Source organism: Lepidochelys kempii, chromosome 7 (genome assembly GCF_965140265.1).
Source record: "Lepidochelys kempii isolate rLepKem1 chromosome 7, rLepKem1.hap2, whole genome shotgun sequence".
In the NCBI taxonomy this organism is placed as follows: domain Eukaryota; kingdom Metazoa; phylum Chordata; order Testudines; family Cheloniidae; genus Lepidochelys; species Lepidochelys kempii.
Window position 1 is genome coordinate 38,125,459 of NC_133262.1, and position 17,720 is coordinate 38,143,178.

The 17,720-nt window shown below is 40.3% G+C and overlaps 2 protein-coding genes across 9 annotated transcripts in view; one reads left to right on the plus strand and one right to left on the minus strand.

Moving 5' to 3' along the window:
• Positions 1 to 17,720, minus strand: part of SYN2 (synapsin II) — a 442,912-nt gene that overhangs the window by 89,981 nt on the left and 335,211 nt on the right. The gene's annotated exons all lie outside the window — the stretch shown is intronic.
• Positions 10,319 to 17,720, plus strand: part of TIMP4 (TIMP metallopeptidase inhibitor 4) — a 51,338-nt gene continuing 43,936 nt past the window's right edge. The window contains exon 1 of the mRNA XM_073352287.1: positions 10,319 to 10,597. Coding sequence (XP_073208388.1) covers positions 10,471 to 10,597 — 127 coding nt within the window. The 5' untranslated portion in view covers positions 10,319 to 10,470. The remainder of the gene's footprint in view (positions 10,598 to 17,720) is intronic.

The following is a 17,720-nucleotide window of genomic DNA, read 5'->3' on the forward strand; positions in this document are numbered from 1 at the left end:
CCCAGATCTCCAGTAGCACACTTTCCTCCCACAACTCCTATCGTTCACCCCTATCTGACTGGAGGGGAGGCTTTTAACAGCTTCTGGCATGCCCTTGATTGGCCCCAGGTGTCCTAATTAACCTAGTGGAACCTCTGTTCAGTTATCAAGGGAAAAGAGACCTGCTTATCCTGGGGCTAATATACCTGCCTTCCAGTGGCCCAACAAAGCCATGGGACCTCCCTGTCAAACTGCTCCTAGCGCTGGCCAAAATGGCCATCTATAAGCTCAGGGAGAGGACATTGGCTGAGGGGTTTTCCTGCAACTGTGGGGCCTATTTCTGATCCTCCCTCTGTTCAAGCATCCAGGCAGAGTTCCTCTGGGTGGCAGTCTGCTGGCTCCCTTGTCCTTTGAGGAGCAGTGGGCGCTGTCCAGGGTTCTCTGTTCAGTGTCCCACTCTGGTTCCTTATTGTCCCCCGTAACTACTTGTGTTCCTGGGTCTTGTGGATCCTCCCCAAAGGCTGGAGGAGGGTCTTTCAGCAGTAAGCCCACCCATTCCCAGAACCCAATATGAGCACTCTCCTATAGCCATCTAGCCCAACCCTGTCATGTAGGGCAAAAGAGAACCAAGAGGGACTCATGGGAGATTTCTACTCTAGCTCCCATTTTCCTTCAGTGCTCCCCATTTTGCAGTCAGGCAATCTGTGGTAACTACAAAACTTTGCAATCAGTAATCAGTAATCAGTACAAGTAGTTTTGTAATAATTACGGATGTGCCTGCATGGGTCTAAGGGTCATGTCCTGAGACGTACAGTCTCAAGTAATCTGACCTAGCAAAACTCTTTGAAGGTGCTTTTCTCTAAGTCAGCAAACATGATCCCTCTCCTCGCTAAAAACACAGTATCCATTGAAATATGAAAACCAGTAATATGTTCTGAAACCAGTAATATGATTTCTACTTTTCTGGTAAAAGAGATAATGGGAATCCAATGATTCATTATCATATCACTTAGCCTTCTGCTGTCCTACAACATTAACATTTTGAAAGAATGCTTAGGAGTCGCATAACAAAGGATTTTCTTTTTAGCAAATTTTAATTTTAATGAATCTCTAAAGGTAAAATATAATTCAACACAATTACAGATGTCAGGTTAGGTACAGACCCTCTGCTTTGACACTCTCCTGCAAGGAGGCCACAGATCAGGCAGTTTTGAGAGTGGCAAAGGCTTAAGGCAATTGTCTGCAGCTTTAAGGTCCTCAGAACTGATTCAGAGGCCACAACACGAAATCAGAGGGAGAAAAAAATAGCAACACAAAAAGTAAAGATGTTTTATAAACATGACTCACTATGTTCAATGTTAAATATTTGTCTTTCCAATAAGGCCCACTGAAAGTTCATTCAGCCACTCTAGTTCCATACAAATTGTTTGTGGAGCATGCATCAGCCTAAATCTAATTTTGCCCTGCTTACTTTGGAAAAAGGAAATTTAAAAAATGAAATAATCAAGGTGGCTTTTTGTTCATTTTCCTCTTTCCCAGAAAAAAGCAAGCAGAGTTCTAAATCAATAAACAACTATACAGAAGATGTACTTTCCCTAGCTTATTTGGGTTTAGTAAACATCACTGCAAGATAAAAACATAGGGCTCGGTCCTGTGAAAGTGTATATGAGGGATATATGAGAACAATATTCAGATACCAGTAAGGGCAACTCAGCATATTGCTCTGTTAGTTATGACCCAGTAAAACAGCAAAATTAAAGGAGCTGGCAAGAGTCCTGTGCCAGTATCCCTCACAAGGCACTGAACAGCTTCCTGTGTGTAATACCAATTTTTGTTTAGACTCCTCAAACATTTCTGTGTCCGTGATGGAATAATTCACTGTTCAAGCCAACTGCACCTGTATTCCTCCCCTCTGTTCTCTTGAGGGCCCCCACTCTAAGCTCTCAGCTCTTCAGCCATCACCTCTCTTGGGTGGAGACATGCATCTCTCTCGCTCTTGACCAGGCGTTTTCCAGGCTGCATAGTTCCTTGCCTACATAAGCCCAATTGCCTAGACAGGCCATCATCTGAGCTTTCCTTTCTCTCCAAAGACTGTGACCAGCTGTAATTGCCAGCAGTCACATGTTACCACACAACTCTTTATAAGCAAGCACATTTATTCTTAAAGTGAAAGCATTACAGAGAAAACATTTTTTAAAAGTTCCTATACACATGTTTAAAGCTTAACAGAGGTCATCCATCAGTCTTATGGGGCCTGTGACAAAGTTCCTGCTCTACCTTGGTGGGTCTTGCACTTATTGGCGGATTTGCTCACCTTGGAGCTTCACGGCAGCCCTCAGCTTGGCCGTTTTTCCTGAATTCACAGTCCAGGTCAACTCCTCCTGTGTCTGACCAGGAGTTGGGAGGATTTGGGGGGAACCCGGGCCCGCCCTCTACTACGGGTTCCAGCCCAGGGCCCTGTGGAATGCAGCTGTCTAGAGTGCCTCCTGGAACAGCTGTGTGACAGCTACAACTCCCTGGGCTACTTCCCAATGGCCTCCTCCCAACACCTTCTTTATCTTCACCATAGGACCTTCCTCCTGGTGTCTGATAATGCTTGTACACCTCAGTCCTCCAACAGTCCACATTCTCGCTCTGAGTGCCTCTTGCTCCCAGCTCCTCACATGCACACCACAAACTGAAGTGAGCTCCTTTTTAAAACCCAGGTGCCCTGATTAATCTGCCTTAATTGATTCTAGCAGCTTCTTGATTGGCTGCAGGTGTTCCAATCAGCCTGTCTTAATTGTCTCCAGAAGGTTCTTGATTGTTCTGGAACCTTCCCTGTTACCTTACTCAGGGAAAAGGGACCTACTTAGCCTGGGGCTAATACACCTGCCTTCTATTACTCTCCTATAGCCATCTGGCCCAACCCTGTCACAGGCCTCAGTAGGCCTAAGTCCTTCCAACCCCTCTCAACAGAAGGTCCTGTTGCTTTGCTGGAGCAGAAAGAAGGCCCTGAGTCAGCTTAAACTCAGGCTTGTTATCCAAAAGCCCTTTCTTTGTGTGCTGGTCTCTGGAGAATCCATTTTGAACTCGTATATGTGAGCCTCTCCAGGTTGTGGTATTTCTCTGACGATGACACTCATGAAGGTGGCACTCATGTTACCACCTGAGTGAATTTGTCTAATCACCCCTTAGTTCATGAAGAAGCTTTGCTCACCCCATGAAATTACACAGAATCCATGGCCCACAAATGATACACACATTTAATACAGGAAGATCTCCCAAAGATATTGCAGGAAGTTGCCATATCTGTCAAACCCATGCTCTCAACTTTGATGCTATTTTTAAGCATGCTTAAGTAGCCATTACTCCTGGTGGGCAGGAGGAGTAAATTAAAATTCTTAAAATGGCTGCAAAGCAAATACATTGTATACATTGGATTGGATTTTGGTACCTAATCTTGTGGGTTTATAATTGCAGATGTACCCAGACTGGGGACCACAGTGTAGTTCACTGGCGGATTTAGAGTTAGTGGCCCTGTGCACAGCTTCATTTTTTGGGGCCCCCCCAGGACCCAGCCAAGAAAAAGAACATTCTCTATTATGTCCCCCCACCCCTGTTTTTCATTCTTTTTTCTTCATCCTCCTCCTATATTATAAGTAATAGGAAGTAAATGAAAATAAAGTGAGGTACCTTGATTGGGGCGGGGGGCTAAGGTGCAGGAGGGGGTGAAGAGGTCGGGCTCTGGGAGGGAATTTGGATGCTGGGTGCAGCTCTGGGCTGGGCCAGGGGGTTAGGGTAGGGATGAGGAGAGGGGTGCGGGCTCTGGGCTGGGGCAGGGGTGCGAAAGGGACCAGGGGGGTGGCACTTACCTTGGGCAACGCAACTCCCAAAGCAACTGGCACACCCCTCTGGCAGGGGATCCTAGGCGGCTGTGGGGCAGCAGGAGGGTCTCTGTGTGCCACTGCCTGCAGGCGCCACCCCCACAGATCCCATTGGCTGTAGTTCCCAGCCAATGGGAGCTGCAGAGTCAGCGTTCAGGGTGGGAGCAATGTGTGGAGACACCCCCCCCTCCAAGGGGCCGCAGGGACATGCTGTCTGCTTCCAGGAGCGGCGTGGCACGAAAGGAGGGAGACAGTGTGGGCAGAGAGCTACCTTAGCCCTGCTGCTGGCACGTCTCTGTGTGCCCCTTGGGGGGGGAAGGGGAGCAGCGAGTCTCCATGTGCTGCCTGGGGTGGGGGCAGTGCACACCTCCCCCCCTCTAGGGGCACACAGAGACGTGCCAGCAGCATAAGTTTCCTCGTCACCATTTCTGTACATATGTGAGTAAATTTAAAATGGTAAGACCTGATACACATTGTTATGTACTGATTATCTGTGGTGTTAAGCACCCAAAACACCTATTGCCTTCAACAGGTACTAAAGGTGCTCAACCCCTTTGATAATCAGGCCATAACTATATTGTCTTTGTTTCTTTGATGACTCCTTAAGAACACCTGTAACTGTCATTCACAAACCTTTGCTAATGCTATAAAATATGCTATAGGAGGACATGGCAATATTATTATTATTATTGTTATTGAAAAAAGTCAGACAAAGCTGAATATATTTTATATACAAAGTATTTCTGGAACAGATCGCTTTCTCCTTGTCTCAAATGCAACTCCTATTGAACTCTAAATTATTTTTTCCCTAAAATGGGAACCTGATCCCAGATTATGACTCTGTGGTGTTAGACTAGTATAATACAAATAAAAGAAAGAATAATAATATGGCAGCTATTTGTAATTATTACCATTCTCACTGTCCAAGGCTGTTACATTTTAGTCAAGCCCACCTCTGTGGGCTGAAGAAGAAACAGGAGAGAAGACTATTCTTACTCAATTGTGTGCAAAAAATTGCAGGCTTTGCTGTGCCATTACTTAACATAATCCAGCCTCTGGAGGACCAAGAGAAGAGAGACATGTAAACTAAGGACTCCTCCCAGAGAATGCCATTAGTGCTTCCCCATCTCTTTTAAAGTAAGGAACCTTTAGCTTGTGCACAGTTGTAGGTTTCCACTGCAGCAGCATGGCCAAGGGAGACAGGCTCTCTCTCAAGTAGAGCTGGGTGAAATTTTTTGACCAAAACTACTTTTTTTGGGAGGGTGGGGGAGAGAGGGAAGTTCAGATTTGGTTTGACTGAAACATTTAATACATTTCTGTCAAATTTGCCAAATTGTTTCGGTTGGGGGAAAAAAACTTCATAAAATTCCAAAAAACCCTAGAAGCTTCTGTTTTGACATTTCCAATTTGAAACATTTTGATTGTTTTATTTGAAATTATTTTAGGTTTTGAAATTTTTCAAATTCAAAAACGTACAAAAGCTTGTAATCACAAAAAAAAGTTTAGAAAAAAAATCAGAAAAAAACATTTTATTTGACCCAAAGTGATTTTTTTTTTTGGTTCACCAAAATTAAAAAAAAAAAAAAATTTGGGTCAACCCCAAACAATTAAAATGTTTTTTTTGAACTGCTTGTAACCCAATCAATTATTCACACAGATCTAATCTCAAGTAACCAGGCCCCAAACCATTAAGGGATTTATATTGGAAAATAATGTAACTGTTTGCTGTAACTGTTCAAAGTTATTGTGTCTAGAATAGTTGCACTGCTTAACTTCTGTCAGACCTAGTCAAATAATCCTGAGTTATTTATTTACAATATCATTGTTTGTGGTGATCTAAGGAGAGCGAGAGCCTGCAGAGTCTAGTGGATGGTGTGCCTACAGTACTTGCGTTCAAGATCTTGGAACATCCAGCATGTTGCCAGATGTCTCTAGAAGGGATTGGTGTACCACAACACCAAAAGCAGTGGGGCTGGTTAAAAAGAAAACCTTGAACTCCACCTGCATACTCACAGGCTGCCAGTGAAGATCTCAGGGCAGGGGCATGGTAGACTCTTGGTGTGAAACACTGCTTAATCAACCAATGGGCAGCCACACCTTTCACTAACTTTAATTACCCCATGTACAATGCAATACAATGGATACCATGATGTCTTATGTTGACTTTCAAATATTCTAATAGCCATCACTCAATGGCAGTATTTCTCAAAATGGGGATGTGCCAGACTAGCTGTGTGTCAGGCACATACAGGCCTCTCATAGTTGTTATCCTGAATCTCAGGTTTCATTTTAAAAAAGTGAGTTCCTTCCATCTGTTTGCTTTTCTGGATTCTGAATTTTATTTAAACTGCTTGGTTTTTCCTTAGTGATGTGTCAAATGGTATATATTTTAAATCTGTCATTCAAAAAGTATCTTTGTGTCTCAGTTTTTTTTCTTTGTCAAGCTAGAAACCTTTACACCCTTTGCGTGATGAGCCTTGATGCATTTTCTTCTTTCCTCTGGCCATGTACCAGTATAATAGATTATGTCATTACAAATACGTTATCTCTGGTAATATGGTTTGCTAGTTAAAGCTGTTAAAGAGCAGGAGAGGGAGCTCACATATTAGAAGTTTCATCAGCAACAGAACGGTGGATTGGAAAAAAATATTCACATGGGAGTCATGATAATGGTCCATATGTTTCTCTGTTACAGTGGTGTAAATTATGAGTTCAGCTGAGTTATTCCTGATTTACATCAGCATAACAGATCAGAGTTTTTCTAACTTCTTGTCTGGGTTGCGGGCTACTGTATTTCTCACACTATATTCAACTTATATTATTAGCAGAAAAAATTATAAAGGTTGTAGCTTATTTTGTGACTAAAACAACTTATTCAGAAAGTTTAGGAATCACAACGAAGGAATAAAGGTTCTATTGAAAAGTGATCAAGTATCAATTGATCCACATACATGATCAACTAAACGTAGAGATATAAGACCCAATCTTGAAAATGTATGCATATCTATTTGCAGGATCGGGTCCATACTCTGAAAGGTAAAGGTGTAAAAATATTTATTGGCTTTGAAAGGCTTTTTTATCTCAGTGACTCTCTATCAGATTTATTCAGTTTATAAATTCAAAGCAGCAAAGATAAACCAAACCCCAACATCCTACAACTTGGGGAAAATTCAGATCTGGATGTGAACTCTGTAGTCCACTTCTAACTGCCCACACCGTAAACTCATCCTAGGATCTGGGACTGAAGATGCACATCACTACTACTAAGAAAGATTCTGCAATTGGAACTTAGCTGTTAATTCACTTGATGATGTGTGAGACAGAAATGAATCCAGCTCACCTTCACACAGCTCTATTGCCTCTCCTAAGTAGTAAGGAGTACTCCTAAGGAGTAAAAAATAGACACTTATTTTTGTCAGTAAAGTAGATAGACATAACTCAGAATGTAGAAGGAGCACATTTGCTAAGTAATATCCGTCATTTACAGTCAATAAACTTTTCTAACCATAACCACACTTTAAATGTTCCACCTGTGTACAGATGGCTTTGAAAGACTCTCTTAAAAGTCTAATTGGATTGGAGCCTGGAGTGTCTTCAGGCAGTATTAATGTAGATTATAACAAAAAGAAATGTATTTTACTATGCTTACACAACTACCATACAACCACCATACTTCTGTAGAATATAGCTCAAGATTTGATAAAACATAAAATTTACCTTTGGCATGTTTACATTTCTGTAGTTAGCTCTACTCAGGGTATGTCTACACTTAAAACACTGCTTCAGCTGCACCGCTGTTGCGCTTCCATGTAGACACTCACTACAGCAATGAGAAGGGTTCTCCTGTCGCTTTAATTAATCCACCTCCCCAAGGCGCAGTATCTAGGGTGACAGAAGAATTCTCCTATTGACCTAGCACTGTCTATACCAGGGGTTAGGTTGGCATAGATGTCTCTCTTGAGGATGTGGATTTTTCACACCCCTGAAAGATGTAGCAAATATAAGTTCCCACTGTAGACCAGCCCATGATCTAATGTGTGCATCTAACTCTCAACTCATAACCAAAGCCTGGAAAATAATAAATAGTTTATTTTTAACCATTTTTATAAATTATTTTAATTTTTGAATTAATATAGTGCTTGTAAAAAGTTATTGTGTTGACAGCACTGGACACCAAAGTTTACAAGACAGGTAGAGCATGGGCAATTGGCAGGGTCAGCCTCTCCAATAATCACACCAATGTGCCTTAAGTAGCCATCATATGGACAGTCCATCTCTAAAAAAGATATTTCATCCTCCAGACCCATTCAGTCTTTGGGCTTTGCTAAGAAGGTCACCAATATGGCCTGTTAGTGCCATTTGCAACAGGAATTATGTGATATAGGGTACTTGTCCTGTGGAAACTGGTCAATGATCATCCAATCATATCTTACAGGCCCCCAAACAGCCATCACACTGCCACTTTCAGTCCCTATTATCCTGAGTTAGATTTCATAATCGATCGATCTAAAATATTGAGCATAAAGGCCACTAAAAAACCTCACCATAGCTTAATCCATAGCCTTTGTTTCTGACAGAAGTTAAATCTATGGGTTTTTAAAAAAATTCTTGCCTGGGACATGCATTAATAAATTTTTTTTGGTCTCAGATTGCAGAAGAGGTGGAGGGACACTGAGACATTCCAGCTAATTCTGAGAAAGAGGTGGCCGTCAGGGTTGCAAGTGCATGAGAAGCAAAGCAACATAATGTGAAGCAGGAAAGGTATGACTGAAGTGAGCAGGGGGCTTGGTGTTTTGAGGAACTGCAGTTGATTTTCCCCATGCCTAATATCCAGAAGACTTCTGGCACACATGGGGCTGTGAATAAAGATTGTAGTTTGTGTATGCATGGGACAGCTTGATATGAAAATTTGATCTCAAACTTGGGTGAGAAAGAACTGCCAAACAGAAAGAGAGTTCAGAGTAACATCTGCAAAACTAATGCATTATCATCCTTCAAAACGCTCCTTTTCCCTGACGCCTACAAAAAAACATGACAATGGTTGGGCTCGTGGTTTGCTGATGCCAATGCCCATCATACTGACCAATACTGTTTCCTTGTACTCCCCCATCTTTGTATTCGTATTCATGTGTTGTCTCTTATCTTATACTTAGGGCTTGTCTATGCAGCAAGCTAAGGTGAGAGTCTATTGTGCACCAGCTAGCCATGGTGTAATGTTCTATGGGGACATTGCTATAGCACAGCGAAAGTCTCAGAGTGCGCATCCTGGCTTGCTCTGCAGTAACTTGCCACACAGACAAGCTCCTAGATTGTAAGCTCTTTGGGGCAGTGACAGTATTTTTGTTCTGTGTTAGTACAACATCTAATGCAATATAGACACTAGTGCCCTAGGCTGGAACCCAGCGTTCAACAATCTGGATTTACAACTGTGTCTTCTAACTCGAGTTCTACTAACCCTGGACTTACATTACAGGGCATACCTAACGTCAGCCTATATGTAAACGTTTCTCAAATGGGCATACACCACAGTCCTCCCTGCTCAGATCTCATCTTGCTATCCATATGAGACACCTTTCATAGAAGGGCAGACGGGATTCATGTGTACAAGCTATGCAAATGTGAAGGTGGTTATAGGAATAAGATCTACAGATGAGGAAGAGTATTAGCTTTTGGATTCTTGAATCAGGACTAGCTATGCTCTGTGCATGTTGAGTCACAGAAGCTCACGGACCTCCTAGCCAGCGCATGTGGAAATGGCATTTTATTTGAATAGGACCCATAGCATAGGGACTGCAGAATACTAATAAATAAAAGCCTCGCCTTGAACATATATCACTGGAATTTTTGTAAATCATTATTTCAAATTAAATATATGATGAAGTAGCAAAATGGCCTTTATTGCAGCCTGGATTTTTATCCAGTATTGCTTGTAGTTACCAATTGTTCAGGGCTCACAAACAAGGCATTGAACCATTTCCTCTTCATGAATGAAGTTCTGTGCAGCCTGCAAACAGTCAAGTCATTTCAAGAAAATGTAGAGAGGTGCAGGGGAAAGATCAGGGAATGCAAACGAAATCTGGCTTTAAAAAAGGATGTTAGCATTGCTTTTAGATATATTGTTTGCTTTGGTCATGATAGGGAAGGTGGAGGAACTATTTATTTTTTAAATTAAAACTGGCATGAAATTCACAAGATTAATTTATTAGTTTAATCTCCAATCTGCAAAAGATCATAAAATCAGAGCAGAAACTGATGTTTTTAAAAAGCTTTTGATTATTAATAGTCACACTGACTCATAATAACAACATTATGATGCAACCCAGTAAGGTAAACTTGCTTTTGGAACAATAAACCTGTCACAATATTTTCACCAATGATGTGCTTTTTCCTTAAAGGAAGGCGGGGTTACTTGTAAGTATCAGGGCCATAAATAAGAGGGTCCTATGCCAGGAAAATTAGAAGTCTGTTAACATAAGTGTATACTCAGACTGAGCATTAGAGGGCTTTTCTAAACCATCTAAGTCTGTTGAAACTGAACTGCACAGAGATTAGAAAGTTTAGATATAAGATCAACAGTAAGAGACTATTTTCTTTTAGTTGGCCAGTTAGCTGTGTTGAAGGCAGCATGAATCCTGTACACAGTACCTTGTTGTCTTCAGTGCTTCTTTTCACCCTCAGAATTCAGGAGCTGGTAGAGGCATGCAGCTGTGCCCCTGCACATCCACAGCAGCTAATCTGTGATTCTGCTTTAGGTGAGTCATAACAGCTATACAGTTTTAACATTGCCGGTAAAAAAGCAATTGTAGCTAAATTAACTGCTGTGCTATTTTTCTGTACAACTCTCTAGGGGAATACATTTAACAAAGTAGTTTATTCTCTAAAAGGTTTTCAAAACAAAATGATTGGAAGATCTCATTTAAAGAGACAGGTATAGAAGAAAATGCATTTGGTCTTGTGTTTTGTAGTTGCTGTTCCTTTTTCCTTGCTTTTTCAGAAAATGTTCTGGACTACAAATTGTTGAAACTACTGAAGTAAATGTAGTGCCTTTTCTTGATAAGAACCACCTTCTATATTAGCTCTCAAATTAAAGCAAGTGGGGGGAATATGTTGACTGACAGATTACTACTGTTCACATTTAATATGTAGTATAAAAGATTATATAATATATATATAATATGAATAATATATATGTGCATCATTTATATAAATACTGTAGATACAACTAGCTGCCACAGTACTCTGTAAAAAAAAAAAGAAAAAAAGAAAAAAAGAAAAAGGATAATGTGTTGAACTTAGTTGATCTTTGATGTGCTACAATATAATTTGTCTTAAATGTATTTTTGGTAATTTTGGAACAAATAATTTAGCAGGCATCTGATATCCTTTTTAACTTTTCAATAGAAAAACTGGTCACAGAATTCTGTGCTAAATTTCACTGTACACTCATTAGATTACTGTGTTTTACACAGTAATCAACATATAGAAAAAAACCCCTAAAGATCTCAAAATTGGACAACACAGGGATAAGAAAATGTGACATTTTGCAGTCTTGAATTCATCAGCTCAAGCTGTGTATGGTTAACTTCAATCCAGTGTGAACAGTAAATGTAGAACATGAGTTTCCAAAGTTTCAAAAAATTAGCATATCTATGGGATAGGCAATACCTTCTGCATACTGATTAATTGCTTTTATACACTGACAGAAAATCTTTGTAGCCATGACAAACTCTACGCTCTATTTGTGGCCATCCGTTAAATTGTTTTCTAATCTGATTGTGTTAAGCAATCTTTTTATTATGGTACCTACACCAAACATTACAGTTGGGGGTAATTTGAGGTGTCAACAGAAATATCAGTTACTCTTATTGTAGCTTAAAATTATTACACTAAACTATTTGTCGGATGTATTAATAACTTGAGGTTTTGCTGGATTTGACAGTAGAGAAGAAACCTGAGATACTCATTACATACAAAAAAAGAAAAAGAGTACTTGTGGTACCTTAGAGACTAACTGCAGTATTCCTTTAGAATAAGGCAAATTACAAGGTTCAAGAGTTGAAGAGTTTCTCCAAATTGCCTTTTATAAAAGGCAGATTTCTGCTACTCTCGAACTCACTCTTTATCTGTAAGTAATGGAGGCAGAAAATAAAATTACAAAAATAAAATTTACAGTATATTTGGACTTCATCCTCAAGCCCTAACTCACACAAACAGTTCTGCTGAAGTCAACTGGCCCATTCACATGAGGGAGGGCTATATGATGGAGCCCTGTGTTTAATATTAATTACATTAAGTCGTATGTATTCATACTGTAGGAAGGCAAAGAGTTTATATGGAATAAATGTTCACATATATATATCATACTTGCCATAAACATATAGAGCTGGATTCTGCTATGGTCTCATTGCACCGTATAGGCAATGCAAAGTGGTCTTAAAGTGACTGGAGAAGACCAGTGGAGAGAAATCCCCCATATGGGGGAACTCTCTACTGACATAAATCTGGCTGAGGTAGCTCTTCTGCCCCAGCAGTCTTCCCTGCAACCCCAGAGCAAAATGGGAAGGAGGAAGTGTACTGGGGGTTTTCTAGGGGTGTGGGGACTAAAAGGGGAGAGGGAACAGTGCTCTGCTACACCAGATCCTCTCCTAGCATAAATTATGGCTGTCCTCCTGCAGCATTAATTTGTGCCCGGTCTAGGCAGAGGAGCAACAACTGGCTCCTTGTAGCCACGCCTCTCCACTCTTGGGTGGATTGTAGAATCAGGGCTACAGTATATTTCACTTCCACTCTAGGGTTTCAGTTTTGGTTGGATATATTCCTGGAGGTTTCATCACATGATAATCTTTAATTAAAGATTAATTTTTAATTCTTGGAGACTATCAGGAAAGTCCTGGAGGATCAGAAAACCTATTCCACTCTCTCTCCCTCACACAGTGTTATACTTTTTGCCCCAAACCAGCATACCCTAAACCTCTGCTTTCCCTAGCACCACTTTTATAGTAAATAAGATGATGCATTAAAGCTAGATTTTTGTTTGATTTTAACATTTACAGAACTTCAAATATTTTAATAAAAGAACTTAGGCCTTTGCTCCTTCACCCATTGAAGTTAATGGGAGTTTAACTCTTAACTTCAGTGGGAATTGGATTGATCCCTTTGATGTGGAGGTTGTTAAGACTTTAAAAGTCTTGCAGAATTGAGAAGCATTTTCTCGCATGCAAAACGGTATATCTAAGTTACACAAAGTAAACAAACAATACAATACCTGTAAATTTTACATGACGTCTGAAAACTGAGGCAATGCCTTGAGCTGTCCTGTTTTATATAGCACAATCTAGTACATGTATTGAAGTTATTAAACTATATTTCAACTTCAGTTCCTTTTCCTCTGAGGTCATTTCTGATTTGGAGGGAGGGTTAAATCAATAGATCTTACTCCAGCCACTAGCTGAATGTATGAGGCCACTCAGAAACCTGAACATTCATGTTGGATCCCCAAAAAGAAACAAATAGAGAAATTAATTAAGTCCGGGCCAAGCACTTTTCACTGTGACTTTTGTCTATGAGATTAGTGGTGCAACACTTTATCTTTTCCTGTCAGGGTGCTATTGTGGCTTTAGACTGTCTTTTTCTAAACATCCATAGCTACCAAATAGCCTGAGTAACTTGGTGAAAATCATAGACTTTCTGACAAATGTAGGGCGAGAGGCACCCTCTGATCCTATCACTTACATGTGAGAGGATGACAAAAAGAGAGAGAGAATTTAAAATGCACCAGTCTTGTATGTACCAGGAGGGGAAGTGTGATGGGTTAGTGGATTCAGCACAAGGCTATCAGCCAGGAACTCATGAGTTATAATGCCAGCTCTGCCACTGACTTTGTGTGTGGCCTTGGCCTAATTGCTTAGCCTTTCAACCTCTCAAGGCCTAAAGTACTGGGCACTGACTGTGAGCTGCTGAGTGGTTTTACCCCATAGTTCACTTCAGTGGGAGAGCACAGTGTTGAATACCTTCATCTCTTTGAGGGTGTGCAGCACCTCTCAGGAGAGCTTTTACCTCATAGGGGCTTGTGAGGAATAATTAATCAGTAATGCTAAGTATCTAGTAGAGCTAAAGTTATTATTACTCTATTAATGAAAACTCAAAAAACAGTCTATATTGAAGGTTAGCTTCATGGATTCAAAAATGCCTGGAAAGATTCAGAATGGCTTCACTTTAGCTAAACAGTAATGTGCAAAATATCCCTATTGTGCTGTACTGATTTCTTCAAATGAATGGGATATGAGAAGCACTGGTTTCAAGCTTATAATAAGAAAATTTCTCTGATAAATTCCTGGGGTGAAATCCTGGACTCATTGAAATCAGTGGGAGTTTTGCTGTTGAGTGGGGCCAGAATTTCATCCCCAGTACCGATTTTTAATTGATTTTCATAAAAAACCACCATATTCAATGACCTGTATACAAAAAATATATTTTTGAAATGCTAATTGTGTGTTAAGAGTTAAAATAACTTTTTATAAATGCCAACATCCTTAAATCTGTTCTTTATGTGATTCTTGCGATGAACTTAACTCAGTGAGGCAGGCAGCATAAGTAGAGTTAGTGTTTTGGTAAATAGGTAAGTACCCTGCACTGCTACCTATTGAGTGTAGGGTTCTCCATTTTTGAAGTTAGCTGGATTCTTTCTATAATGGAAACAATATTTTGTATTTGAGCAACTGGCACCACACTATAAAGAGATGACAGATATTGGGCACAAATTTGTAATCTCAGACACCAGTTTTATTGATTTAATGAAGAGTGACATGTCTCAAACTATAAAGGAAGCCTCATGGCTGAAGCTCAGCAGCACTTTGAGCCTGTTAAAATCCTTATAAGTTCATTGAGATCTGGCAATGCAAAGAAGTGTCAGATTAGACTAAATTATATTACATACAAATATAATGGTAAACATTTGACTTAAACCCACAAAAACTAAGTTTTGAAAGTCATCTCTGCCTAGAGATGTGCTAAATAGACATAGCCCAGATAGCTTTACTAAGTTGATGTGAAAATTTTCACCATTCTGTTTCTTTTGATTTTATCATCCCCATAAACTTTGCTTTTTATGAAGTGACTACAAAAATGTTCAGTTTTTTATTTAAATACATTCATTTGTACACTTTCAATGTGGAAAACAGCTCTTGAGAAAAAAACAGATCTATTTTGACTGGATGTAACTTATAGAATTGCAGAAATGTAGAACTGGAAGGGACCTCATGAGGTCATCAAGTCTAGCCCCCTGAGCTGAGGCAGAACCAAGTAAACCTTGACCATTCCTGGCAGATATCTGTCTAACCTGTTCTTAAAAACCTGCAGGATTCCACAACCTCCTCCTTCAATAACCTGTTGCAGAGCTTAGTTATCATTATAGTTAGAAAGATTTTCCCAATATCTAACCTACAGCTCCTTTGCTGCACAATTACTTCTTGTGCTACCCTCAGTGGACATGGAGGACAACTGATCACCATCTTCTTTGTAATAATCTTTTACATATTAAAAGGCTGTTATGTCCCCCCATCAGCTTTCTGTTCTCTAGACTAAACATGCCCAATTCTTTCAACCATTCCTCATAGCTCACATTTTCTAAACCTTTTATCATTTTTGTTACTCTCCTCTAGATTCTCCAATTTGTCCACATTTTTCTTAAAGTGTGGAACTGAAGACTTTACACAGAACTCCAGTTGCATCCTCACTAGTGCTGAGTAGAGCAGAATAATTACCTCCCGTGTCTTACCTACAACACTCCTGTCAGAAATATAGGCTAACACTTCATGTTTGGAGGAAAAATTGAGGAAATGAATTTAAAGTAGGTTTTATATGTTGTTAATATACTGTGCACCTCCACTCTACTCTTAATTCACCTCATGGTTTCTACATACTACAGCTCATATAGTCTTCCTGAGAACAGTGTGGATGAATTTACTAACCTGCTGATCCTGCAAACATTTAAGCCAGGTGAGTAGTCCCATTCTCTTCAGTAGGATTACTGATGTGGACAAAGTTAAGCATATACATAAGTGTTTGCAGGTTCATGGCCACTGTATCCACATGAGCTGTAATAGCTACACTAATAACAAGTGGAATTAAAAATCGATGGGCCAGGTTTTCCAGCCCCACTACTGCTTTGGCACTGTGCAGCAGATGTAATGCCAGTTTAGCCAGCTAGTGGAGGGTTCCCCACTGTGGAGGAATCCCCGAGGCACAGCCAGCCACTGTTGTGATTGATGCCCCGCCTCCAAATCTCCAGAAGGGCCAGAGCCAGAGAGGCATAAATTAGAATAACCGAAGGCTGTTCTAACTTAGGGCTTGAAACACTATAGCAGCACAGCTGTAGCACTTCAGTGCAGACACTACCTATGCCGATGGGAGGGGTCTCTTGGTAATCCACCCTCCCGAGAGGTGGTAGGTAGGTTGATGGAAGAATCCTTGCTCAGACTGTGGATTCTTTTACACCTGAGTGATGTAGCTGGATCAGCTTAACTTTTGTAGACCAGACCTCATGCTGTAGACTGGCCCAGCCTTCAGACCCTGGATCAAGAGCCACCTTTGTACTCTGCTAAACACAGTTCAGACAGTCTAGGATTCAGGCAAGACAACCTAATTATCTCAATTTTGGGGGTCTTTTAAGGCCTTTCTTTCCATAGCATGTATTAATGACTGATTATACTAGTCAGCAAATTGCAGAGCATTTATATTATTGCTCCTCTGCCAAATGGTAGCAGTTGTGATGGCTTTGCCAGTTAGCTTTCCTTTGGAGGAGAAATCAGTGACACCAGAGTCAGGATATGTTCTTAGTGCAACTTCTTTTATTAACTCTGCATACACCAGTCCTTGAACAAAGGGACTGGCCTATGCAGAGTTAATAAAAGAAGTTGCACTAAGAATATATCCTGACTCTGGTGTCACTGATTTCTCCTCCAAAGGAAAGCTAACTGGCAAAGCCATCACAACTGCTACCATTTGGCAGAGGAGCAATAATATAAATGCTCTGCAATTTGCTGACTAGTATAATCAGTCATTACTACATGCTATGGAAAAGAAAGGTCACAAACAGCATGCAAGTGATCTCCTCTGTCAGGGATCAGAACCTTAACATAATGCCTGGTTCCCAGGGAGCAATTCTGCTTCCAGAGTTGACACAGCTCAGAAGCATTAAGGGAGAAAGAAAACTCTTATTGCTTGCCACAGCTCCACTGCACTCTCCCACTCCCCAAGAAACTACAGTAAAAAACCAACACCACAGCATTTCTTCTAAAAACAGAAACTCACTCAAGAAAAACTTTTGAACCTATTTGTAACAGCACCATCTGGTGACTCCTCCGATAACAATATTTTCAAAGCACACTACAAATATTAACTAATGAAGCCCCTCAAAACCTGAGAGAGATAGAAAAGTATAGTTCACAAATGCCAGATAGGGAAACTCAGGTACAGCGAATATATTGACTTTCTTAGTCCCCTGAGTCAATGGATGAGACAGGATTAGAACACAGCCTAATGTTCAATACACTAATCCACAACGACTGAGAGTACAATATTGAAGCTATATAATCCTTAATACTGATAAAAAACGCCATATGCGAGTTGGTGGTATTATTATTAATATGTAATTAAATTTATTCAGATCTGGAGACTAAATTCATTGTCTGCTTGAGGGATTTAAATTATGCTCTTGGTGAAGATCTCAACCCAACCTTAACTATGCAGTTATTCCAGAACCATCATGATGCACAATATTAATGAATCTTATTCTCACCATACAATGTATTACCAAAATCATATACACAAAGGATGTATTTTCTTACATGCATATATACAAAAGATCCATACGGA